This window comes from Anas platyrhynchos, chromosome 3 (genome assembly GCF_047663525.1).
Source record: "Anas platyrhynchos isolate ZD024472 breed Pekin duck chromosome 3, IASCAAS_PekinDuck_T2T, whole genome shotgun sequence".
Classification (NCBI taxonomy): Eukaryota; Metazoa; Chordata; class Aves; order Anseriformes; family Anatidae; genus Anas; species Anas platyrhynchos.
In genome coordinates this window covers 95352850-95378116 of record NC_092589.1, presented here as the reverse complement: position 1 = coordinate 95378116, position 25267 = coordinate 95352850, and the positions used below count along the sequence as shown (strand labels likewise).

General features: G+C 37.3%; 1 protein-coding gene across 15 annotated transcripts in view; it reads right to left on the bottom strand.

Annotated features, from left to right (window-relative positions):
- HMGCLL1 (3-hydroxy-3-methylglutaryl-CoA lyase like 1) overlaps positions 1-25267 on the bottom strand; it is a 139993-nt gene that overhangs the window by 63340 nt on the left and 51386 nt on the right. For 14 of the 15 annotated variants that reach the window (XR_005264537.2, XM_072036352.1, XM_027455089.3 and 11 more), the window contains exons 2-3: positions 3152-3229; positions 2057-2164 (exon numbers count right to left, since the gene is read on the bottom strand). Coding sequence is in view for 13 of the 15 variants with exons in the window: in XM_072036352.1 (XP_071892453.1) it covers positions 2057-2164; positions 3152-3229 (186 nt within the window). In the remaining 2 variants the exon portion in view is untranslated. Of the gene's footprint in view, positions 1-2056; positions 2165-3151; positions 3230-6269; positions 6293-25267 lie in introns of those variants that run through there. The other variant, XM_072036355.1, reaches the window with a different exon arrangement.

The following is a 25267-nucleotide window of genomic DNA, read 5'->3' as shown; positions in this document are numbered from 1 at the left end:
CCTATGTTGTCATCAAAGAAATCCTGCTTTGTCAGTGTTCTCTCTCTCTTTCCTATTATCCTTCCTTTGGGCCCTTCTCTAGTGATCCTAGGAACATTAAAATTAATCAGTATGTGCTGTACAGCCAGTTCACTGTGCTCGCTCATGATAAGAAAAAGTATGATCATACCATGTTTTTCCCAGAGGAAAGCCTGGAACACAGCTCAGTTCCAGGATGCATTCTCAGCTTAAACTGGACAAAAGTTTTTATACATTTTGACAGAAGATGTGCAAACAAAATTGTTGTTAAAAAAATATTTTCTCATATTAATTACTTTCAAGTTTTACTTTGTAAATAACTTGTACAGTCCTTACTAAACATACAAATACTCAACTGTTCGTGTGCATACAGTGGGATTTTAGTTTCAGACTCAGTGGAGTCTGCTGCCTTGGTTTGGTGCTAGGGAGCATTTCTGAGAAGTTTCCTCCATTTGTACAAGTTCTGGGTACCTGGATTTTCTTCACTTGATTCTACATCTCTGAATTGGAGTTGCTTCCACAAGAAGTCCTCTCTGCCATGAATGTTCCCCAGAGATCAGCTGCACTGCTCTTCATATGGATACTTGAATTTGTCACTCTGTAAATTGACTTCATGTTCTCAACTCTTTATCACTACATAAATGATGAAGCAACTCACTTTAAAGTAGCTCAGAATCCTATAACCCAGTTGGTCTTTACTCATGGTGTCAATCCATTGTCCCCACACCTTTTATCCCCACTCAGCATCCTGTAACTCAGTTCTCCCATTCCTCACTTATTGCTGTTCCTTGCACACAACACACACAAGTTCCTGCCCTAGTGCTGCATGGAAGAAATTGGAAATCACCTGAATTTTTTTTTTACGTTTGGAGGGTGATGACAATGTCTAATATTTCAGATTTGGAAAGAAAGCAGAAAGGCAGGAGAACAAAGCTAGAAGCAAGAAAAAGCTGGAATAAGGCTTTGCAGAGGCTCCCAAGAACAGCTCTGTTAAGAAGTCTTGACATGGCCTACACTGCCTTTTCACTCAGAGCAGCCAAGACCATGAGTAGCCATGTTATCACAGAATCACCTACCTGGGTTGCAAAATACCTCCAAGATCATCAAGTCCAGTCATTAACAGTGGTAGACTGCCAAGTCTACCACTAAACCATGTCACCAAGCACCACAACTACACATCTTTTAAATACCTCCAGGGATGGTGACTCAACTGCTTCCCTGGGCAATCTGGTTCCAGTGTTTCACAACCTTTCCAGTGAATAAATTTTTCCCATTATCCAGACTAAACCTCCTCTGGCACTACTTAAGGCCATTCCCTCCTGTCCTATTGCTTGTTGCTTGGGAGAAAAGACCAATGCCCACCTCACTACAACCTCCTCTAAAAAAACATTCAACCCTGTCATGACCATTATCAATCTCAAGACAATCCAAACACTCCCTAACATACAGGGCTACCCCACCACCTCTCCTTCCTAGCCTACTCCTTCTGAAGAGTACGTAGTCATCCACTGCAGTGCTCCAGTCATTTTCTTCAATTGTTGACACCGACTATGTCTGCACTCACCATAGGTAACCCCCCCTCCAAGGCAAGCAACTCATGGCTATGGATAACATTAGCTGGCAGAGCACCTTATAATTAGAAGTTACAAACCTTTGTGTTCCAACAAGCCCTTCAATGGACACAGGTAAATATAATAAAAATTCTTCCAGATTGATGTTTTTCATTGGAATACAATTAGTGGGGCAGACAGATAAAGGTATGTATAGTCCTAGCATATATAGTATGCATGTGCATTTGGACTACTTTTAATAATTAGCCCAAGTTCAGTGGACCTAAATCAAACCACAAAACTTGAAAATTGTGTAAACAGCACCTGACTACAGCATCTGATTTTACAAAAAAAAAAAAAAATAATAATGATGATAATTTACTCCTGTTCCATTGTCTTCTTTATTTATACAGACAATACTACTGGAAGCGTTCACTGCATGGAATTACATGTAAATTGAAAGTAGAAATGGTGATGATTTTACATACCTGAGGCACCCATTTGGATGAAACGAAACTTGTCACTTCTATTGCAGAAAGGCCTGTTTTGGAAAGCCGGTTGATTAACTCAATTTTGATATCAGTTGGGACTATCACCTGTGAACATGGAGACATGCTATAGTAAAGTATTTCATGCAGTAAGAAACTTTCATAAGTCTTTCGTACATAATCAATACATGTATTTTAAAATCATGAATTACACTGGTACATTATACCATGACTATACTGTTTAATGAGAGTAGGAAGCTACAATACAGGAAAAGCACTAGGAAGTATACAAGATCCTACTCCATTTCTTTGCCCACTACAAAAGAATAAAGAAACACTTCCATGTAACTGTTTATAGATCTGTCCTAATTGTTAGTAACCAAAGATCAGCCTAGAAAATAAGTGATGAAGGAAAATAATACAGAAGAGTCCACCCACAGAAAAATGGGATAAAAAAAAGCTCCAAGGCTGAGGCAGAGTAATTCTCCTATTCTGTTAATACCATTTACTCTACTAACACCTTTAATATCAGTATCAACATGTATAAGCTTAACCTCCCGTTTGCAGAAAGGGATGATTGTTTTGACACATGTACTGTATTTTATACAGTCTCTTTCCATCTTCTTCCATGCTTCCCAATCCCCCTTCAGGCAAATAATATTAAAAGAGCGATTTTGTTTCCTTTCTATGTTATTTCACCAGGAAATACGACAAAATCTATTGTACTATTCCTATTACAGTAGCATATGTAGCACAAACACATATTAAAAAAATAGCTAGCTAGTATTTTGTGGTGCTTACTAATTATGTCATGACATAATGCAATTAGTTGACAAAACTAATTCCAGAGAAAAAATGGTGGCTGAGTAACAGAAAGCCTAGTTAACCAAGTTTAGCAAGACGTAATATGATTTACATCTGGCTAAACAGTAATAATATCTTATTCTAACATGCAAGACAGTTATTAATATATGCAAATATACTTACTGTACAAAATGGAAGAAATGGTGATTAGCAGGATGTATGTATTTTACACAATGAAAATGACACTGATATCCATGTCAAAACACACACACACTAAAAGAGAAAAATTACCTTTTCATTTTGTAATCCATCCCTTGGCCCAACTTCTACAATCTTTATGTACTCAGGCAGTCCAGATGTTTGGGATTCCTGAAACACAAATCGATACTGAAACACTAAACAATGAAGATCTTTAAAATAAAAGGCACAGCTTGTACTTGTCCTCTTTCATGGTTCTTATATTATTCAGGGTATAAAGTCATACTGTCAACAGTAAGTTTGCTCACTGCCTTTCAAACTCTGTGAGAATATATTCCACACCTTGAATTAGGGAATATAAAGCAGAAGTTATCTGCACATACGTTCCACTGCTCCTCGGAGGCTACAAATGTTTATTATAAAAATGTACATAAAACCATAAATGAACACCGTGTTTTACAGAGTGAGAAATATTCCCATTTCAAAAAGCTTCCAAACAAATGATCCCATCCTCCAAGCTTCTACCTGAATGTTCTCAATTTAACTGAACAGTTACTTCTGTGTAAACGTTTGCAAGACTAGGCTATAAATCTGAAAGGAACAGGGCAGAGAAGACAAGAAATGTTGAAGAGATTATTAATGAAAGATGAAAGTAATTCCTCCACTGGAAGATGAAGGTTTTAAAGAAAGATTTAAAGGAGAACAAGGAAGGCCCCTGGTAGACAAGAAAAATTTTCCAGGTTTAAGAGCAGATCTGAAAAGGCAGGAGGCTGATGGTGAAAGGAGAGAAAGAAGGCAGCAGTAAGGTCAAAGGGCTAAGGAGAGCATGGGGAGCTGAAGGGGGAGGAACAAGAAACGAGATCAAAAAAGCAGGTGAGGGGAAATGAAACTTCCTTTTTTATTATTTAGCTGCTCTGTTATTCAATCAAATTGACAGGTGTGGTAGTTAACATAACCTGGGCCTGTAGGACCTGCAACAGTTCAGAGCAGTTGCTTAGGTTGACCCCCAAAAGCTGTGTGTCTTTAAAAACAAATTCGATGGCCAACTTTGGCCACAGAGCCAGCTCCCAGGTGAACAGACAGGATGAAGAACGCAGGAACGTTCTTCTCCATCAGGAGCTCTGGAGGTGCCCTGTTTTCTGTTTTGCACTGAATACAAAATCCAACCCAGCGTCTTCATTCCAGTGTTAAAGCCCTTGATGGGATTAGTGCTAGCTACTTGCGGGACTGCTGCTCCCTCTACAACCTTTACCTTCCCTGGCAGCTAAATTCCACTGGAGCCATGAAACTGTCAGCTCCAGGGGACAACTCCTGCATGCAGCAGTCAGAGCTTGCACAGAGACCAGGCATGGCCTGCAGAAGTCGCTTCTGCCATGCATAAATATGACCGCTAATCTCACAACTTTTAAAACATGTTTTTCATCCCTTCCTTATTAGTATCACCAGTGTAGTTTCTACCAAGTGACTGCTAATTTCTCCTCACAGCAATGGAAAGTGAGTCATCTGCACCAAATTTCTAGAGCACCTTGTTTTTTCCCTGCATTCTCAGTGCCCGTGCATTAAAGGAAGCTCTCTCTCTCCAGTAACAGACAAAATACTGGCTAAAATACAATAAACATATTTCAGAGCATTTACTGTATATTTATCTGAGCGCAGTAAAAAGAATGGGAAACAGCTGCATAGTATCTATTTGATCACGTGGAACATCTGGTAAGTTAAAACTTTGTCAGGCTGTGCTAAGCCCACACTCGCTGACAGTATAAACCTACTAAAATGTGAAGGTAAAACCTTCACATCTGCAGCATATTGTTTCTCTTTTTTTTTTTTTTTTTTTCCCAAGTTATTTTCACAAATATGGCACAGCTTCAGCACTAAAGGCATAAATCTGGCTTATTTCATGATTATCTGATCCTTCTTGTTACAAGACAAATGCCATAGCCTTGCTATGAATAAAGCTGTGACTGGCAAAAAAAGAAAAAAAAAAAAAAAAAGAAGAAAAAAAAAAAGGAGCTAAAATAGATTATGTGAACCAAAGCTTAATTTAGAGCATGAAAAATATCCATAAAACTTCAGTGGCAAAATTGTTCGATTCTTAAGCCAAATCCTGTAAATCCTATTCAGTTCCTACTGTGGTAAAACTTCTGTTGAAATTGAAGAGCTGTACCTGTCTTCCCAGAACAGCACATACAGCTGTATCAAGTGTCGTAGCCTTTCACATGGCCACTTAAGGGGAGATCTGCAGTCCTTGGATTTCACAGAGAACAGTGTGAACAGGCATTGCAGAAAGGCAGTCAAGGATTGATTTTTATTTTCTATCTGTGATATTACACACATTTAATCTCTTCCAGCCATGGGCTCTTATCCCCTGACTTTCTCTGTAGCCTTCCTGCTCACTAGTCAGTCCCAACTAAAATTCACTGTTGGTGACCATGACACTGACAAGGATGTACAGGATGACTCTCATAAGGGCCCGAGGCATAATGCAAATTGAAGGCAGCACTACAGACAAACCTTTACACTTTTCAAGCTGAAGAATTAATGGCTTAGAGTCTTGGCTCTTCATCCAGAAAAGCCTTGTTTTGCATTCAATTTAATCTGATTTAATCTACTGTACTCTACTGCTCCTTTCTTCAAGGTCACTCATTTCCTCCTGTGTGGCATCCAATACATTACTGACAATGCCTCCCATCTTTCTGTCATCAGTAGATCTTACCACTCTGATATTTCACAATTAAAACATTTGGACTAACGCGATCACCTTATTTAAACACAAAGATGCATTATTTCAATAAATTTGGTTTGGTTTTATTGAAGAAAAACTTTCAACAAAAAGACCTGAGGATCTCGACCAGCAATGTCCCTTCAGTCTGATAAATCTGCTTTCAACATTCTCACTTATTTCCTCATCAGCCAGCTTCTTACTCATTTCACAATTCCTTTTCCCATCATCCTTCTCCTCTGCTTAATTAATAATTTCTCTTGTCCTGTATTGTTGAAGCTCAGAAAACAAGCGAGTAAAAGAGATGCAAATACTTAGAATAAGTCCCCTGTGTCGTATTTATGCATTTTATAGTACATAATCATTGGATAAAACTCAGAAATAAATCAGGGACTAAATGACTACATGTTCCATCTTCTACTAAGTGACTCTAGCATTTTTCACACTCTGTGGCCCAAGCTGAATCAGAGGAGGAAAGGAGTACCTCTTCACCTTTGTCTCACCTGTCCTGTGAGTACTCAGTAGCCAAGTCTTTAGGACATTCTTCCAAGAAGCTGGAGTTACAGACTTGTCAATGGTCTCAGGAAAGGAGACTCCTTGCTAAGTCTTCTGATCAGTGTCACAGAATGTTTGGACGTACCTTAAAACACAGCTGAAGAAGTGACAGGAGCCACCAATCACTTTCTGTGCCAGGCTTAATGCCATCTGCATTCACAAGGCAAACATCAAATCCACAGAACAGACTGAAATCTTTAAGAGCTTATTCAGAGTTTAAACACTTTGGGTTTACTATCTGGATGACATTAGACCTTAACCAGGACTTGAGCTTCCTGAATTGAGGCACTGAGTCCCCCTAACTCTAACTGGAGGGCTTTAAATGTGCACCATCCCCACAGGTAGAAGAGAAGGATTTTCAGAACCAACAAGGAGACAGAAAACTTTGATACATTCAAGTAAGGCATTAAACAGTTTTTGTATATGAACAGAATCAAAAAAAAAAAAAAAAAAAAAAAAAAAAGTGAACCCTACAGAAATATACAAGTATTTGTTAAACACCAAACATGTCAGGCAAATCAGTTTGGTTTTAGAAAAATAATACTTAATTATATTAAATGAAGTATTCTCATGTAATGAAGTATAAAAAGTAGTTATGGCAGATACTTAGAGGTGACTGTTTATTGAATTATATACTGGCTCTGTTAAAAAGTAATGACTACCAAAGTACAATGTTTGAAATATCAAAAAGGAAATAGTTGACATAAAAGACTAAGAGCCTGGAAAATTTGTTTTTTCCATGTATCTAGCCTTGCCAAGGGAGAACAAAAAGCATATTAAACCACAAAAAATGCCTCCCTCAAAACAAAATGCAGCCAAAGAGTCTTAAAAAAAAAAAAAAAAAAAAAAAGAAATAGGAAAAGGAAAGCCATACTATTCAGCTTGAGACACTGTATGCCAAATTTCTGTATGGAAACATTTTCCCTGAGTTATAAATAGAAGTCCTAGTAACCCTTAATTAGAGCAGTATAATCTTCTTTACATAACCATAAATGTAATCAAATTAAATAAACACACTTTTTTAAGCCCTGTAACTGCTTCAGAACTTCTAGTAAAGGCACTGAGGTTCGTTCAGCCTTCTGCCTTTCATTCCACACAGCTCATCTATATGGCAATTAATAGCACTGGCAGATATCATCCAGAGCTGATCAAAACCAAAATGACCCAAAAATAAGTGTGACTAATCTGGAGGTTTGGTTCTTTCCCGTCTTTCTAACCAAGCAAAGATAAAGCTCTGCTTTTCTTTTCCACAAGGTGGTGTTCTGCCACAGAGGACAACTGAGCAAAGGTAGGTCCGTTTTGGAGAAGAAAAAAAAAAAAAAAAAAAAAAAGAATTGCCCAGGAGAGTGGTTTTAAACGAGAATCAGCAGGGAGGCGTCATCATAACTCCATCTATACATGTCATCATATGCAGAGACATGGAAAAATACCCCAAAACTGGGAAAAGGCTCTGAGATAAGAAGTACAATTGCTGGAAGAAGAACAAAGAAAACAATGGTCAATCTTCTAAACTTTACAAGACACTCAGGAAATAAACAGGAAGAAATAAAAATCTTACTACAAATCAAATAATGATTGAAGCGATATTGCAGAAACTTATTTATATAGTTCACACTACAGGAAGACATATAAAAGATATTCATTCCTAAGTTAACTAGGGGAAAAGGGGAGGAGGTTCACCCATGAGATATAAAGAATATATACAGATATTCAGAAAACAGTGGGACACACCTGGTGAATAACCCTCAGCAAAGATAAACAGAGGATCCATCCTAGAACATCTACCCTACACTGCTGACTTAACCACTGGAAGATCAGTAGCTTGAAGGAGGCTATAACTAGCAAAAATAATCTTGAACCCGTGAGAAACTTTCAGTAAGTAAACTGTTCTTTTGATATTATTGAGTACTCACAAATTGAATGACAGAACAGAGATATCAGGCAAAGCAGTTACAAATGGTTTAGACAACAAGACTAGAAGTCCAAATTCCATTCACATACTGGAGAAATAAATACAGAATCACAGAATTTTTGAGGTTGCAAGGGATCTCTGGATGTCACCCAGTCCAACCCTCCTGCTCAAATACAATGTACTAAAAGCAATACATGACATGACACTTTGGATATCATTATCATACCTAATACTGGCTAATTAAAAGAATTGTTTTATGTCTGTCCTTTACAAATTCTATCATGTTTATTTCTCCAGTTTGCCAATTTTGACCAAAAAATAATTGATACTTAGGAAATACAGAAGATCAACAGTACCTGACTAAACCATTCCATAAAGAAATATTAGGATATTAAACTGGATAGCAAACTAAATGAGTCAATAACATGCTTTCAAGAAAAAAAAAAAAAAAATATATATATATATATATATACCTAATCCTAGGGATGTTGGAGAAAAAACAGCAGTATGCCACTTAATGAATAGAAATAGTTCTGGGCTGCCTTCTTCAGTAAAGAATTCAATCAACTGAAGAGCAGCAAAATACAAAATCCAAGTAATTCATTACAGAATTTCATTCTGTCAAGCAGAGTTGTACGTAGAGTTAACTTATCTGGAGCAAATCAAAAAATTGTTGAGGACAGAGGGGTCCTCTATAAATCGTGTAGTCCAATCCAACCAACAACACACACACCCTGCACCAATAAGAGCAGTGTCAACTGAAGCAGGTTGCCCATGACTATGTCCAGCCAGGTCTTGACTATCTCCAAGGACAGAGAGTCTACCACTTCCCGGGGCAACATGTGACAGCATTTGACCACCTTCATAGTATAGAACATTTTTCTGATTCTTAAATGGAATTCATTACACTTCAATTTGTGCGCACTGCCTCCTGTCCCATCACAGAGCAGAGCCTGACTTCACCCCATCGGGTAGTTAATACACATTGCTAAGAACACCCTGAGCCTTCTTTTCTCCAGGCTAAACAATTGCAGCTCTTTCAACCTCTCCTCATATGACAGCTGCTCCTATCTGTTAATTATCTCCATGGCCTTTTGCTGCACCCCATCCAGCATGTCCATGTCTGTCTTGTACTGGGTAGTAAGCTTACCTACAGCCTATATTAGCCCACCTCTTCAAACGTAATTTGAATGTGCTTATAACTTTTATTAGAGGGCTTGTAAGAGCTCATGAAAGAGCAGTGATTTAGATGTGTCAGCAACTTATCTGAACTGACTGGGAATTCACTATTGCAAAGTAATAGCTTTAACATTTCTACTGCCATTTCCACTGATTATGAAATTCTAATATAATCTGCTAGTACACTTATTACATTGTTGCAAGGCTGCTTACAACTAAATACAAGTCATTCATACAAGAACAAAAGAAATGTGATTTTAAACACAGGGGAATTCAGCCAAACTAGAAATGCTCATGCTGTCAGAGAGGCCAGTTCTTTGATTTAATCTGGTTTATAAAGAGGACTGTAATAGTTAATAGAAGGTAATTAAATGCAGATAATATTAACTAACAAATAATATTAAAAAAAAAAATCCTTTTGTTTAGATAATTAATCTTTCATAAAAATAATTCTATCAAGTGAGCATAATTTTCAAGAACTGACAGTTCAAAAGATAACAAATGACATTAACAGTGAATGCTGTGGAGTTCATGAAAAATGTTGCACTGTTAAGAATACTATTCTCACAGAAAACTAGAAAGTTCAAGTCACACTAACTACACTACTCATGGACATATGGTCACAAATTTAAAAAAGAAAAACATAATCTATTTATTACTATCCTATCCTAAAGGATTTCTGAAAGGAATAGGATAGGATAGGATAGGATAGGATAGGATAGGATAGGATAGGATAGGATAGGATAGGATAGGATAGGATAGGATAGGATAGGATAGGATAGGATAGGATAGGAAGCTACGCAAGTCAAAATTGAAGAGCAGTATTCATGTCAAGCTTAAGAAACCTCAGCTTACTCATGTTGTCTACATACATGTACCTAGAGTCATTCTTGACAACTTAAGCGTTCTGGCCTCCATATGCGGTTCAGAAAGGGCACATTTCACCCACTTAGTAAGGTCCCGTTCCAAACCTGTCAAGATGTCTATACACTGCAGAGCACCTGAAATGGCAATTGAACTGGGCTTCTGAATTGTTGCTTCCATGTGGATGTCTAAAGGCATGCCAGATGTCTAAATTCCCACTGTAGTTGAACGAGCTTTATTTAATACAGTTGATGGAGATAAAAAATGATTCAGTTCATCCTGTAGTTGACTTCTAGTGGCTGACAGTCTCTATTTCCAGGCTTCTATAACCACTCAGAGACTGAGTGCCATTCTAGAAGGAATACATCTCCTGCACATTTAACTACAGATATCCTCGTCCCATAAGGATGTCCCACATACTCTAGGTGTAGAGTGGCACTAGGCAGCTGTTTAGGCAGCTGAGTCCTGTCCCAGATCTCCACTGGCTGTCACAGGAACTCCAGCTGCTGTAGACACCAACATATGTCTTAATTCAGGTGTCTTAATTTCAAGCAGACATCTGCCTCAAATAACTATACATCATCTAATGAGTTATCAAGAAAACTTGGAGACGCTTCTTTTGAACTCCTACAAGAGCTCAGCAGGCAATGTATTCTCTTCCTCACTGTAAATTAGGTTTTCACCCTTCTTTGCTGACATGGTTCCTAACCTAACTGGCTGCTGCATTTCATCTCTGCCTCTTAACTCTTCCTCACTGAAAATTCAGAATACAGTCAAAAACATAGAAGAGAGGAAGTAACATTACTCCTTGTAACAGATCATTTCAATCCAAAATATTCTCAGTAAGTGAGATGTATATAAATACCTAAAGGAAGATGAAGATCATTCCAGCAGTGCCTATTGACAGGATGAGAAGCAATGCACATAAAGTTAACTGTCACATCTGAACATCACAAAATACTTTTTTACTATGATGGTGACCAAGCACTAGCACAGGTTGCCTAGAGAGGTTATAGTCTCCCACCTTGGAGATCTCCAGAAGCTGGACACAGTCCTCAGTACCCCGCTCTCCTTGAGTAGAGGGTCTGGACCAGATGACCTCCAAAGGCCCCTTCCAACATCAAACACTCTCTAATTCTGTGAGACCTCACACACCACCAGTCTTCCAGGTATATGAAATGAAACATGTAGCATACAGGCATTTAAGCATCATCAGTCCAAATGAGGATTCCAATTCCTGTTTCTGAACATCTCTTTGGAGCAACTGGCATGGTTTCTATTCTTCTGCTGAAGTTACTCATTAGAAGCTGAGTTCAACTGAACTCTTGCCTCTTGTTTTGAAGTTAACTCTTCTGTAAACATACCATTCTCGCTGATCCAGACCTTGACCTACATGGACTAACTTCCCAGGTTTATCTTAGACTTCTGTCATCAATACTGACCTGCACAGTGGTCACTGGGCTGTGTGGCTGACCCTGATTACCATCACTGGACCTAATCCTGACCCTGACTCACTGACTTGCGCTTGCAGCTGAAACTTGGGACTTCTCTCATCACCACAAACTTGCCCAATGATCTGGACTCCTGATTAAACCTAGTTACCATCTCAGGGTCTTCCCTGCTCATCTCACTTTGCTACTGTCTGGTTGGTGACCCCATTGCCTTGTCAGCACAATGGCCACCCTCGGCTCCCCTCCTTTAGTGAGCTGCTGGACCTCGCTGCTTTGAGCACTTTTTTTACTCCATGTGATCACATGCTGGGAGCAGAATGCGGTATGTTTCTTCCTCTTTGCCCCTTTCTCTCAATTGCACCTCAACAGAAAGGTTAGCAAGTGTTCATGGCCGTCACTGCAAGAAGAAGCTCTACTTATGGAGGTCATATGCTCCAGATTAGGGTAGCAGCAGTTGTGAGCTATTCCTTTAAAGTAGTGTTTGTGCATTAACTCTCCCTGAGCCTGCTGCATCATCACCTTACCCACTGGAGACTACAGCTATCAGATGCTATGAGAGTCATCCCAAAGGACAGTGTTCTGTCCAAGCAACAAACTAGGCTCTACGTAAAAGCAGAGGCCTCTTACATGAAAAATACAGCAAACTTCCAACAGTAAAAGAGCTCCATGTGACACACAAAAACAACCACACTCACAGAAGAGAAAACTGAGGCACAATTCTCAGTTGCATTAAAGAACTTTCTGCTAGGAGAATCACCAGAGTATTAATAAGAGTGCAAGCCGATTTCCCAGCATGCCATCTCCTAGCTCTTAGTAAAATGTAACAAGAGATCTCGCTGATCAAATAAAAAAGCAACTCCTTTCTGTATGAAAGGACATTTCTTTCAGGCCAAACACAAAATAGCATATTTTCCAAAAGAGCTACAGTGTTAATAAATCAAGATAATCTCTATTTGTAGGAGTCAAACAGAGGGAGTAAGAGAAGGGAATTCCTCACCTCTCAGACTATTTTCATTTGTGCTAGACCAGAAAAGGTCAACCCTCACATACTTCGTGCAAAACACCTGCTGTATATTGTTTTCTATGATTTGGAGTTGCCCTTTTGCTTTCACTGGATGTGTTTAGCCACTAAGAGATGCAAACTAAACCTGCAGCTGCCTCCAACAAATACATTGCCTACTAATTCAAGTGAACTTGACTTGAACTATGAATACACAAATGAAAACCCTGACTCCTTCCTTCTTGTTTGATTGAAAGTCTTGTCATACATTTGGATACTATTTGGCAGTGTCTACTTACACATTTATTGTAAAAATGTAAGAATAAGTTCTAATTTATTAATGCATTTTTTAATACACAAAAGGTGGAAAGTTTTTTTCTGTCATACTCTTCATACTACATCAAAGATTAAACTGACATTCTTTCTTAGGCTATTTCTCATTTTCCCCTCTTGTGAGGAAGTGCCAAGTTCAGAAGTAATAAACAGGCTTAAAGTCACCTCATTGTTTCTTCTGTTATATTGTGCATTTGGAATGTATTCTGAAACTACTTCTATTCGTTAAAAAAATTGCATGGGCTACCACACTGATCTTGCAACAAAATTATCCTCTGTTGTGTTATGACCATCTCAGTTTCTTCAAAAACTGGATTTTCTTCTCATTATTTGAAGCAAACAGAGAATGTAACTGTATTCCTTCCAAATTTGAAGAGGTACACTGAACTACTACACTGGGCTCATGTTTTTTGAAGTAGCAGTACATAAAACAATGAATTGCTAAAATTATTTGAATTCAGGTCTGATGAAGTCGCTGCTTTAAAACTTTCCATATATTGCTTCCATGCAAAGCCAGGTACAGCAAAATTAAAGAATACGATTTAACTGGTGGTTATGTCTCAGATACACAGTAATGGCTGTGCTGGACAGAAAACTAAAAAAGCTACATTTGCTAACTTACATAATGGTAAAGAGCAAAACCTATTAAGACCACCTATTCAAAATGTAAACACTTATGAAGAAACATACTTAAAGATGATTACTACCTAAAATGCAACTGCTAGTATTACTTCAAATATAAGAAATAAATATTTAGTGGAAATATAGGCATATAAACATTCAAGATTTATTATCAATTTATGTATTTTACTGTTTTAGAATCTTACCTTTCTTCACATAATTTGATTTCTGAAGGAGTTTAAAGAAAGCCAGTGAAAGTATACTGGAAAATATGTATTAAAATGATCATGATGTGAAGACAGTTACAGATCCCTGGAAGCCTTTCCCCTTGGTAAGAGAAGGTAAGAATGTGAACACTTGAACTGCATAAAGCTACTTATTTTAAACTGTGATTAAATCATGACAGTAATGTTACATTATTGCTATGGTTCCAAGGATAGCCATTGACAACATGTCAGCAGAGGGGCACGCAAGTGTTTCTGGTGGTCGTGGCTTAAGGTTTGCTGAATGCAAGCTTCAGTGGATCATAAAATTCCACAGGGAGATGCAGCCTACTGAAGCTGCTGCTCTGACAGCCCTGAAAATATGAAATTTCAGGAACTGTGTACTCTGTGTCTAGCATATGCAGCAGCTAGTTCTAAGAGCAACTGCAAACCACATCCCATTCCCTGCCATGACGCTGAATCATAGAATTTGGCTTAGTTTGGAAGGGACCTTAAAGATCACCGAATTCTACACACACACACACACACACACACACCCCACCATAGGCAGGGACGCCACCCACTAGATCTGGTTGCTCCAGGCTTCATTCAACCTGGTCTTGAACACATCCAGGGATGGGGCTTCCACAATGTTGGATGCTATGAAAAAAGTAGTAGCATTACAGGACAGATACTCAGGAGGATAAAAATCAAGCCCCAAACCTGTTCAAAGTCTTTGAAAACCCTTCTCTAATACTCATGATGCATGTATATTACATAAAATTCTTCATAACATGACACAACAAAAAAAATTAGACTGTGTCTGTCAAGTAACAGTCTCCCAGGTGAGTTATCACTGAATTATCACTGACAACTTGGATTGTCATTTTATTAAAAAAAAAAAAAAAAGAAAGAAAGAAAGAAAGAAAGAAAGAAAGAAAGAAAGAAAGAAAGAAAGAAAGAAAGAAAGAAAGAAAGAAAGAAAGAAAGAAAAAAGAAAAATGAATTGTTGCTGTTTTCTACAAATGGAGAGCATGTGTTATCACAGAGGTTTGAATATGTGTCAATCACAGCTAACAGTTCATGCAACCTAAAAGTAGACAGATGTGCTGTAGTCACACAGCTGCCTGACTTTGTATAACTTGCAAAATAATGATGGAGTGTTTTACTAGAGTCAGATAGTAGCAGAGGCATAGACAACAGATAAACTTGCATTACAATGGATTCATAAATAATAAATAGTACTATCAGCCTCTGTTGTTAAACACTGCTGGTCACTTCAGCAAAAAATTAAAAATGTATTTTCAGGGCATGGTGTATACATTACCTTTTTCTATTTCCCTAAATGCTTCCCTTGGCTAACAAGCAGCATTTCTCCATTAACCAAGTTGATTTGCAGCCAACTCACTTTCATCCACATCCCTATCTTGGTCAAAGTCTGGAAAAGCTATTATACTTTGCCATCTGGGTTGGATGAAAAGGATACAGAGAACTGAGATCAACAGCACACTGATGACACTGGAGCCAAAACCTCCCACACTTTCCTTTACTATTATTTATGGTAATAGTATTATGGTGTGTATGGTGTTTTACAGGCAAGACTGAAGACAGAATTCTAGAAGGCTGAAAGAGTGGTGTTTTTCCACACACATTGAAAAAGCAGAGGCATGATCATCCTTACAAGACTAACATGTGAAAGTAATTTGCCCTTATAATGCTTCGGGATATCAACGAAGAAAAAATGAGTACGGTGACAAGCCAGCCCATCCACCCTATCAGATATGCTCTTTGAATACCTCATTGTCAATAAAAGTGAATTATACATAGATCCTTAAGAACTCAAGTAAAAAGTTGGAAGCAAATCAACTATCCTCAATTATTATTGTCATCAAAATCACCTTCTGTGTCCAAAGCCAATGCCTAAAAGATCAAGGAAATTTTTAATTCAAGTACAGCTGGCCCACCACTACTTTTTCCGTAGCTCTCTCCCCAAAAGGCACTGATAAAAATGACAGTAGTTTAATGGTTATTTATTTAGCCACGGTTGGTAACTTGTACTTCAGGAGAATTTGAAATTTATAAAGCTCTTTAGAAAAATAACATCTGTTATGTGTTATCTGTAAAGTGTTACCATAATAATTTCCCAATAGTAGGAAGGAAATTATAGTATCTTGAATGCTACACCATTCTGAATGTTACAAAAATGTTCAATTTTTGCAGCAGAATCAGTAAAATATAAGCATATTTAAAAAATATCAATTTCTGCCCATTTAATTGATAAAAGTTAAAGGTACTGAAAAATTTCCTTATTTAAAATTCAGAAAAAGACAGACACTGCCTTACTTTTAAATAAATATTTTAATATTTTATCAATTTTTAAAAGTTTATTACAAAGTACATATATTATAATGGTATGTCACAGTAAAAATAGGCATATTTGAGGCTTCCTCTGAACTTGTTAAATTTCTGCTTTGTTTCATGAAATAATAATGCAGTAAGGTTTTAACATGTTCTAAATGATGTAAACCTGAAAATAGGAGAGCAGAAGAGACTGGACTGGTACAGGAGAAACTATGACAAAGAGAAAAACAGAATGGGATCATATCCCTTCAGACTATTTTGAAAGAATAATGGTTGTCATAGCTGTAAAACTGATAACAAGACCAGTAGGTTAGTGTTAAATAACTGTAAAAACTTTTAAAAATATATTTTGCCATCATTAGCTGTACTTTCTTTTTACTACAACACTACTGATCTTGACCAAAGGATTGTTCTAAACTCTGACAATAAGATAATAATAATTAGGGTAAAAATGGTAATTCAGCAGTACCACTGACTAAGCCCAAAATGTCCTCGCATGTCCTTAGTGGTATAAATGAATTGGAACTTAAGACATGTGAGCAAGATATCTACACACGGATGCCTACAGGTGTGCTATGGATTTTAATAAATTTAATTAACATGTACTGTCTTAAGGTTCCTGAAACAAGGCATGTAGAACACCACCTGTGGCCTGTTCAAGGAGGTGGAGTACACGTAAGATATTATGGAGCATCGAGGAAGCATGGCCAGCTGAGACAACCCATTTCTCAGTACTGTCAGCAATGGTCAAAAAAATATGACATAACAGCTGAGCAGTAAGGGCCCAATTCAGTTGGTTAATTGCATTTACCAGTTGAGATGCATCCCACTTGACTTCCATCTGCAACTACAGAGGGCATGGGTCTCCCCGAAACCCTGTTCAATATCTGTCAAACCTCTGAGCTATCTCAGTTACCCTGAGGCAGCTCAAACAGCAGTAGACAACTATGCTTAGGCAACTAAATTAAAAAAAAACTGATAGGGAGACAATTCTCAGTCACCAGTAGATTCCTCACCATGTAGCCAACAGCCAGCTGGCTTAGTAGCTAAACTTTCCATCTTCTTCATACCATTCAGGCAAAAGGGTCAAGCAGCTCGCCTATCCTCTCTCTTGTCTTTCCCAATAAATTCTTCATGTAAGCTGTTTTGCTTTATATGAAGCCAACATATAGTTCAACTCCAATTATGTTTCCAAGCTTTTAAAAATTCAGCTGTGATCAGCTATGGATTCAGTTAAATCTTTCTCTTAATCCCAGTGTTCCACATGATATACCTTCATCACTTAGCTTGCTCCCCCATTTCTCACATACTAACACCTCTATTTAATCTCATTTTAACTACTTGCATTAAAAGTAAACCCTAAAGCCACATACAGTTCCTTTCCAGATGCTGCTGTTGAATTATTTCCCTATGGGTTTCACCTAACATTCCACCAATGTCCTCTGGCGCTTCAGTCCACATCTCATGCATTCAGAGCCTTTAAATTTTTTTTTTCCAAGAAACTCATAAACTAACACCTTTATTCCCATACAAAACAGCTAACATCTGTGGACAAAAAAAAAAAAAAAAAAAAAAAAAAAAAACAGGCAGAGAAGAAATGTCTACCCAGCACAGCTTTTCACCAATGCAACATTAAGCAAGTTTTGCTTGTAATAATTTTTTTTTTAGAAAGTATAATTTTCTTATCACCTGCAGCTTCTTCTTCACATTCTAGTTTTGTTCCAAATAACAATCAAAGTCTTCACTGTCTATTATGTTTAACCCAGCGAAAGTCTGGAAAGTTGGTTACTTGCAACTCTAAAACCCTATGTTTAAAGAAGCGACTCCTAAAATTATCCCTGAAAGCATTGTCCTGAAATATAAATCATGCATTTATCAGTTTTCTGACTCCTCTGGAGTGAGAGATTGATTAAACGATCAGAAAGTCAAAAAAATAAGTCTGTATCTGATTCATAAACTCATATTTAAAAAACTCTTTGTTCATTACAACTTATATCCTTTTAAAAAAACATTTATCTCAACTCCACTACTTAGTTTTCAAGTTTGCACACTGCTTTGACATTTCTGCCCCATGAGGTCTATACAAGTGTATACCACTAATACAGCAGCCATAAAATATTTCTCCTTTGCTGAAAAGCTAAAATGCTGCATTAGCTTTACTGGTATTTAGCACAGTTTGAAAGCCTGATTTTGATCATGGAGCTACAGGTTTCATATTACATGCTCTTATCTCAGAAATTCCAAATCAGGCAATAAAGCAACTTTTCTAAGAGTTCAATATCCTGCTGAGTTCTTCCATGTGATAGAAGATAGATGGCTTCGATAGCCAAAGGGAACCTTCCCCTATAAATTTGTGTCTGGCAGCCCTTTCTCATTCTTAAAAATAGTATCTTTCTGTTCCAGCATTTTCTGAAGATCAGTTAGTTGATGAGCCTTACTTTTCACAAATAATTGAGTGCGTGGGCCTTGATTGTGTAGTGAGTGCATCAAGGTCCACATATGCATTGTGATCTGTACTGGCACACGTTGTGGTACACATTCCCCAGCAAGTTCGCAATACCACACACCATCTTTAATACACATTTTCTTTTTCATACTTCATGTATCTTTTTAAGTATACATGTGGGGGAAAAGAAGAACGTTAAAGAAAATAGTTCATCTTTGTTAAATGAATGAGGGAGCTAAAGAATAGAAGAGAATTCAACACAGCCTGAAGTATTAAATAACTACTTCTCTGAAGTCCCCCAGAGTTTCTTTTAACATAACTCCTTCCACATTTGACACACATCAAAGGATATCAATAACCTTCAATTCCTAAAATTTCAGAGAATCATCACCTTGGTTAAATAACTCAAATATTTATGCTGTGAAAGTGCAGAGGGTGACAAAACTTATTTCAGCTTTATCTCTGGACACTACCTCCACTGCACCAGTTTCTCACTGCATGATATTCACATGGAAACTTCAGTTCAAGCACACACTTTCATAAACAAGTCAATCTTTCATTCCAGATGCTGCAACCTTCTTCCTCTGAAACATCAAAAAAGCATTAAAACTGAAAGCAAATAAATGTAACTGCATTCCACCTTTAAGCCAACTCCAAGGGAGAAAAAACAATTTGTTGATCCAAGCCACCAAAGAGACTACTGTTACTGATATTTATTAGTCACCTCATCAAACATTTCACAGATTCAAAATCCGATTAGTTAGGAACAGTTAATATTTTGCTTTAGAAAAGCTTCTATGACCAACTGTTAGTTCTTGTAAGTAGTCTGATAAGGCAGCTTGTGAGATTTTCTTACCCAAACTAGAGTAACTATGAAACGAGAAGAGTCACAACTTGTAGATTAAAATGTTACTAAGATTAAAACCTGAGCTAATGATTACATTCCCACTTATTTCAGTAGGAATTACATTTGAATCTTCTTGAGCTTAGGCAAGTCACTTAGACTCATCCCCAGCCAAGGCAAGTAGAAAATGAATTAAGAATGATCTCAAGTTGTATGAATTTTAGAATGATGACTTGAGACATGGGGTGTCTGAAATTAATCTCTCTCCTTGAGCTGGCAAGTGAGGAAATGAACATCACTGTGCCCATATGTAGTCTTTGAAGGAGGTGGAGGTGGGACAAGTCAAAAACAGGATCTCACCAAAAAACAGATGTTGGGGCTGAGTAGAAATTTCCTGTGTATTTTTTTAATTCCCAAATTTGCACAGCAAGATCTGTAAAATCCTTTACAACAATTCCAGCTGCATTGTGAAGTTCTAAATCCACATAATAATCCCCATACAGCACAAATCTGTATCAACTAAAAGGTTTCTGTTATCTTTCCACTATTGACAATCCAATGGCACAAAGAAAAATAAAAGTCAGTGACCCTGCTTGGGTCAAACCTACCCTTTATTATCACCCTTTTAATGTCTAACATCCTGTTTGGCACCTTTACCTAACTAACTACTTAGGCTTTTCAGATTTTCCACTCTTTACCCACCAATATTCTTGAGCTGTTATACTGCAGCATGAAGAATATCTGAAAAAAAGAAATTGAGGTGAGTCTACCACCTCTGTCTTCTAAAGGGGAAATTCCTCTTGTCTTCAAAGGAAATTTTTGAAAGAATTCAGTACAGAACTCTCTCTACTCCTGTTAAATTCAGTGGGAATGTGTTGTGCTTTTTATTTACATGTAGTGTTAGCATGTGTCAGCATGTGTCAGCATGTCAGATATTATTTACCATCTCAAAAGTCATCAACAAATGATATAGCATTCTGATATGTACTTTATAGTTGATAATTCAACTCCCAATTGTTCTCTATTTTTAGTAATCATTTTTACTTTATTCTTGTATTTATATTTATTGCTTGAATAGTATTGTATGCTTTGTATCTTAACAACACCAAGTAAATGCATTTGGATGCATGGGAATCTGCAACAAAGCAAAAAAGTCTCATTCTTGGGATGTATTACTCAAGAAAAAAGATCTGTCGATTGATAGATCTGTATTGACAAGGTCTCTATATGTACAGGAATCTGCAGGGATGGAAATCTGGAATTTCAAAGTCTTTTAGTGATCAGTTATTTAAAGTACATGAAAGAACATTACGTCAGAATACCTTGGAAGTTCTATATGAAAACAAAGAAAGAGGTAAGAACAGTGGGTAAAAGCACAAAGAGAGAGAAGAAAAAAAAAAAAAAGAATGCAAGATATTTGCCCTTTGCAATTAATATGCCTTCTCTATACAAAATTCTTTAAGTATCTTTAAAAGATGTCATCCTTCTAAAAAAACAGGCAACAAGAATTCTGCAATATAAAGGTCAGGACCTCTAGTTTCTTTTTTCACACTTGAAAATACACTTACTATGCAATTTTCAACATATTGAAACAAACTGAAAGTAAATTACGATGAAATTATTGTACACTGTATTTGTCATAATGTTTGCAATATCGTTGACAGAAAATTTTTGTAATTCTTAAACTAAATAAGCTAAATAAAAAATTAAAATAACATAAGTAGTTATTTAAGAAGAACTTGCAAATGTGAATTTGTTCCTGGAATACGTAATTGCATGGTGATAAAAAGAACACAAAATGTAGTATGTTTCAAATCAGTAGGTTGGAGGTGTAGCTTAAAGATTCCAGTAAAACAGACATGCCTTTTATGCAGGTAGCATAATACCAGACACCTCATTTTTTATGCTGTAATTTCAATCAAAAATCAACTGTTGAACACAAAAAGTAGTAAAGACAAATACACATCAGCTTGTTGAATGGCTTGTGGTTTTCATCACATTATTCTTGAATTACTTTAAAAGTAAATTTGAGAGGTTTTTACCATATGGTTAAAAACATGATTGTATATTGCAAAATCCAAACTGCCACATTAAAACTGCAAAAGTAAGACAATTCCATCTACCTCTTGATCCAACATTGTGGGGCAGTGAGGAGGTGAGAGAATGTTCCATTCCTGGAGGTATTCAAGGCCAGGCTGGATGAGGCTTTAAGCAACCTGGTGGGAGGTGTCCCCGTCCATGGCAGGGGGGTTGAAACTGAATGATCTTTAAGGTCCCTTCCAACCCAAACCATTCTATGATTCTATGATCTGCATCATAGAATATTTTAGGTCTGGATCAATACAAATAATTTGGCAATTAAAAATAATTGTGACCTAGGCACTAAAACAGAAGATAGGTATCTAATTTAGAGGACCTCAGCTTTTGTCCATTGTTATACATATTTATATATGTTAGGTGCAAAGAGTTTATGATCCTCTGTAGTTACAAAACTGACAGTAATATACACTGTGCTTTCCAGTGATAACATACTGAACTATTAATAATTCTGTGTATTGCATCCTATATAACAGCCTAAATCTGTGACAAAAATCCTATGGAATCACATAGTCCACATCAGCATCATTTAGATAGATCTATGCATCCTAGAGTCACAACCCCATCCAGCAGAGCAACAGATCAGAAATTTATTTTTCAGTCATTTTTCCTTTGCATTTAGTAGCTATAGGCAACTCTCATCAAAGCAGATAAATCCTAATACACTCCTAATACACCACACCTTTCAGTACACCTAGCCAGTGGCACATTAAAACAAACTGTCCCATAGAAAGATGCCTATTACTTAGCTATATTTGGCCATTACCCTCTTTCAGAGTAGAGTAGGATGCACTGATTCAACATGACAGAAGATGAATATTCACACTGAAGTTGACATTGTGACCTTAACTAATCCTATTTTTCCAAAGTACTGTAAGCCATGTGATGTAATAAAATAATGGACTTGTAATTGCTTCTATTTCAAAAATCATTTAAATGTTTATTCCTATCGTCCTTGTTATATAAGCTTTAAACTCTCTTGGGAATCCACACACTTGCTACTATGGACTTCACATCATTGCTGTCGTGGCTGTGATGTGTAAACCACACAGCTGTCCACACATTAACTTTACGGGCAGCATATGCATGTAAGTATGACTTGGATGACCTAAAAGAGGACTGGTTTTTTTTTATATGTGTATAATTTTGTATAAATTGCAGTAGCACTGTATTAGAGACAGACTACCGAGAGGGTGGTCAGACTCTGGAATAGGCTCCTCAGGGCAGCTGCACGTCATTGAGCCAGAACAAGAAGCATTTGGACAACACTCTCAGACACATGGTCTGATTTTTTGGGTGATTCTCTGGGGACCAAGGAGCTGGACTTGATGATTCTTGCAGGTCCCTTCCAACTCAGATATTCCGTGACTCTATATAACCCTATTTCTATGCCTACATTATAAAGGTCTTTCACCCTGTTACTTTGGTAAGGAAGTTATTACAGTATGCCCCTACTTGATTCTTTAGCTTTTAAGAATTTCTTCAGAATTTTAACTTTGTTTAATATGCAAGCAAAGTACGCAGTTGTGTGTGTAGCAGCATATTCCTCTACTTTAAGCAGCTCTTCCCTCTTGTCTCCCTGCCTGCCCATCCCCTAGGTGTTAACAGTAGATATCAGACAAACCAAAGTCATTTAGCATTGCATCTCCATTTTCCTGACCATTCCATTGGCGCAAAACCTAAGCTGCTCCAGCTGGAAGTCAGTTTCTTCATCATGACTAACCAAAATTGAACATGCCTCAGAAACAGTCTTCTGCAATGGCATTAACGTTTCCCTGTTTGATTGGAAATACCTTATCTGATATATCATAGGATTTCATTTGTTTTTTTAACAGCTGTATTGCATTGGCAGCTCACAGTCCTCCCATGATGTGTTAGTATTCCATGCTTCTTCTGTTCTTCAGTCACTTCTAACTGATAATCTCATAGTTTACAGCTAAAAGCAGAAGTTTGGGTTATTCGTCTCAAAATATCTAAACATTTTGTAGTCCTGAATTTCATCCCAGTCTTTTACACCACTTCTTCAGCCATCCAGTTCTTCCCTGCTGTGTCCTTATGCTGTGTCCTCAGCATATTCCCAATGCATTAAAATTCCATTTTAACCTATGTGAAAATAAAATATTACATCTGTGGGATGAGACTAACATTGGTTGCTCTCAGAGCATTTCTCCTTCTTGCCACAAGGCTTCCACTATGGTAGAGGGCAACCAGCAGCAGCAGATGAACAGCCACCAGCCTTCCTCCCCACTGTTCAGCCCAAGGTTTTTGTACAAATGAGAACACAAAGCACATTACAAATTCCATTCAAGTGCCATGAGTCACTGCCAGTAACAATCTTGATCACTGTGGAAATATCCATAATGTTGCAACAAAATCCAATGCCACCTCATTTCTAAGCAGCTCCTTGACCATTTTTGCAGTTCTGACATAAATCCATGTATTTACCAAACTCTCATGTAGCAGAGTATTCCTGAAGTTGCTTAAAAGCGTTCTCAACAGTGTTAGCAGCTATCACTGCTCTTAGTAAAACTTACCTATTAACAAAACATTTACACCATAACACTAAGAAAATAAATCTAAACTATGATTCTCTTGTATAAAATGTATGATAGCATTTTTTTCTGAAGAAAACAAGATTAAGAAATGAAAAACATGGAATAATGCACAGCAACAAGAATGGTGTCCCTTGACTAAGTCAAGTGTGTGATAGCTTACCTACACAATATGGAATATTTTAAATGTAAGTGAAATGGATGATAGTAAATTCCATTAACAGATATTGGTAAATTCTGCTTACTGTCTATTTAGCCTTTAGCCCAAAGGCTTTACCTTTTTCTTTTTACTTCTTTTCAGTAACTTTGCTCTCCAAGAAACCCTATATTTTAAAGTGAAATATTCATGGAATTGTAATAGCTGGAAGTTGTATGGAGTTTACCTACATGAAGTTCTCTGCTCACAACAGTATTTTTTATGCCTTGGTAAAGTTTCTAGCTACATCTCCCATAAGCATTGCTTTGGGTATTTCACATGAGCAGCTTTGAGGTATCAACCCAGATCATCTGAAGCAAAATTGTAATGGAGTGTTGCTAGCTTTCATGTCACTGAGAATACTGTATTTTGCATGATCTGGAAGTCTCTAAAAGACGTTTAGATGTAGAGCTTAGGGATATGGTTTAGTGGGGATTGTTTGTGTTAGGTCAGAGGTTGGACTCGATGATCTTGAGGTCTCTTCCAACCTAGAAAATTCTGTGACTCTGTGATTCTGTGATCTTCCCACCTCTAAAGTTATGTTGCTACCTAGTAGTTTCATGTCAGTTCCAGATGGTGGAGAAAAATGGAAGGTGTGTTCCTGGTATATCTGAAGCATGTGGAAAACAGAAGAAAGATGCAATGAACAACAAATGCATTTTACATGATTCTTAACGCAATTTTGTTCTAGGTCTGCTTTTTATTGTTTGGATTAGTTACTGATTACTGGGGTTACACTTGGAATGAATGATCAGGCACAATACGGTTTATCAATACATGGGTTGCTATAGCAAAGATAACATCATGTTCAAAATTTCCTACTTTGAGTACTTCATATTGACATCTTCCCTCAACGTCTTTCTAGATTTATCCAGC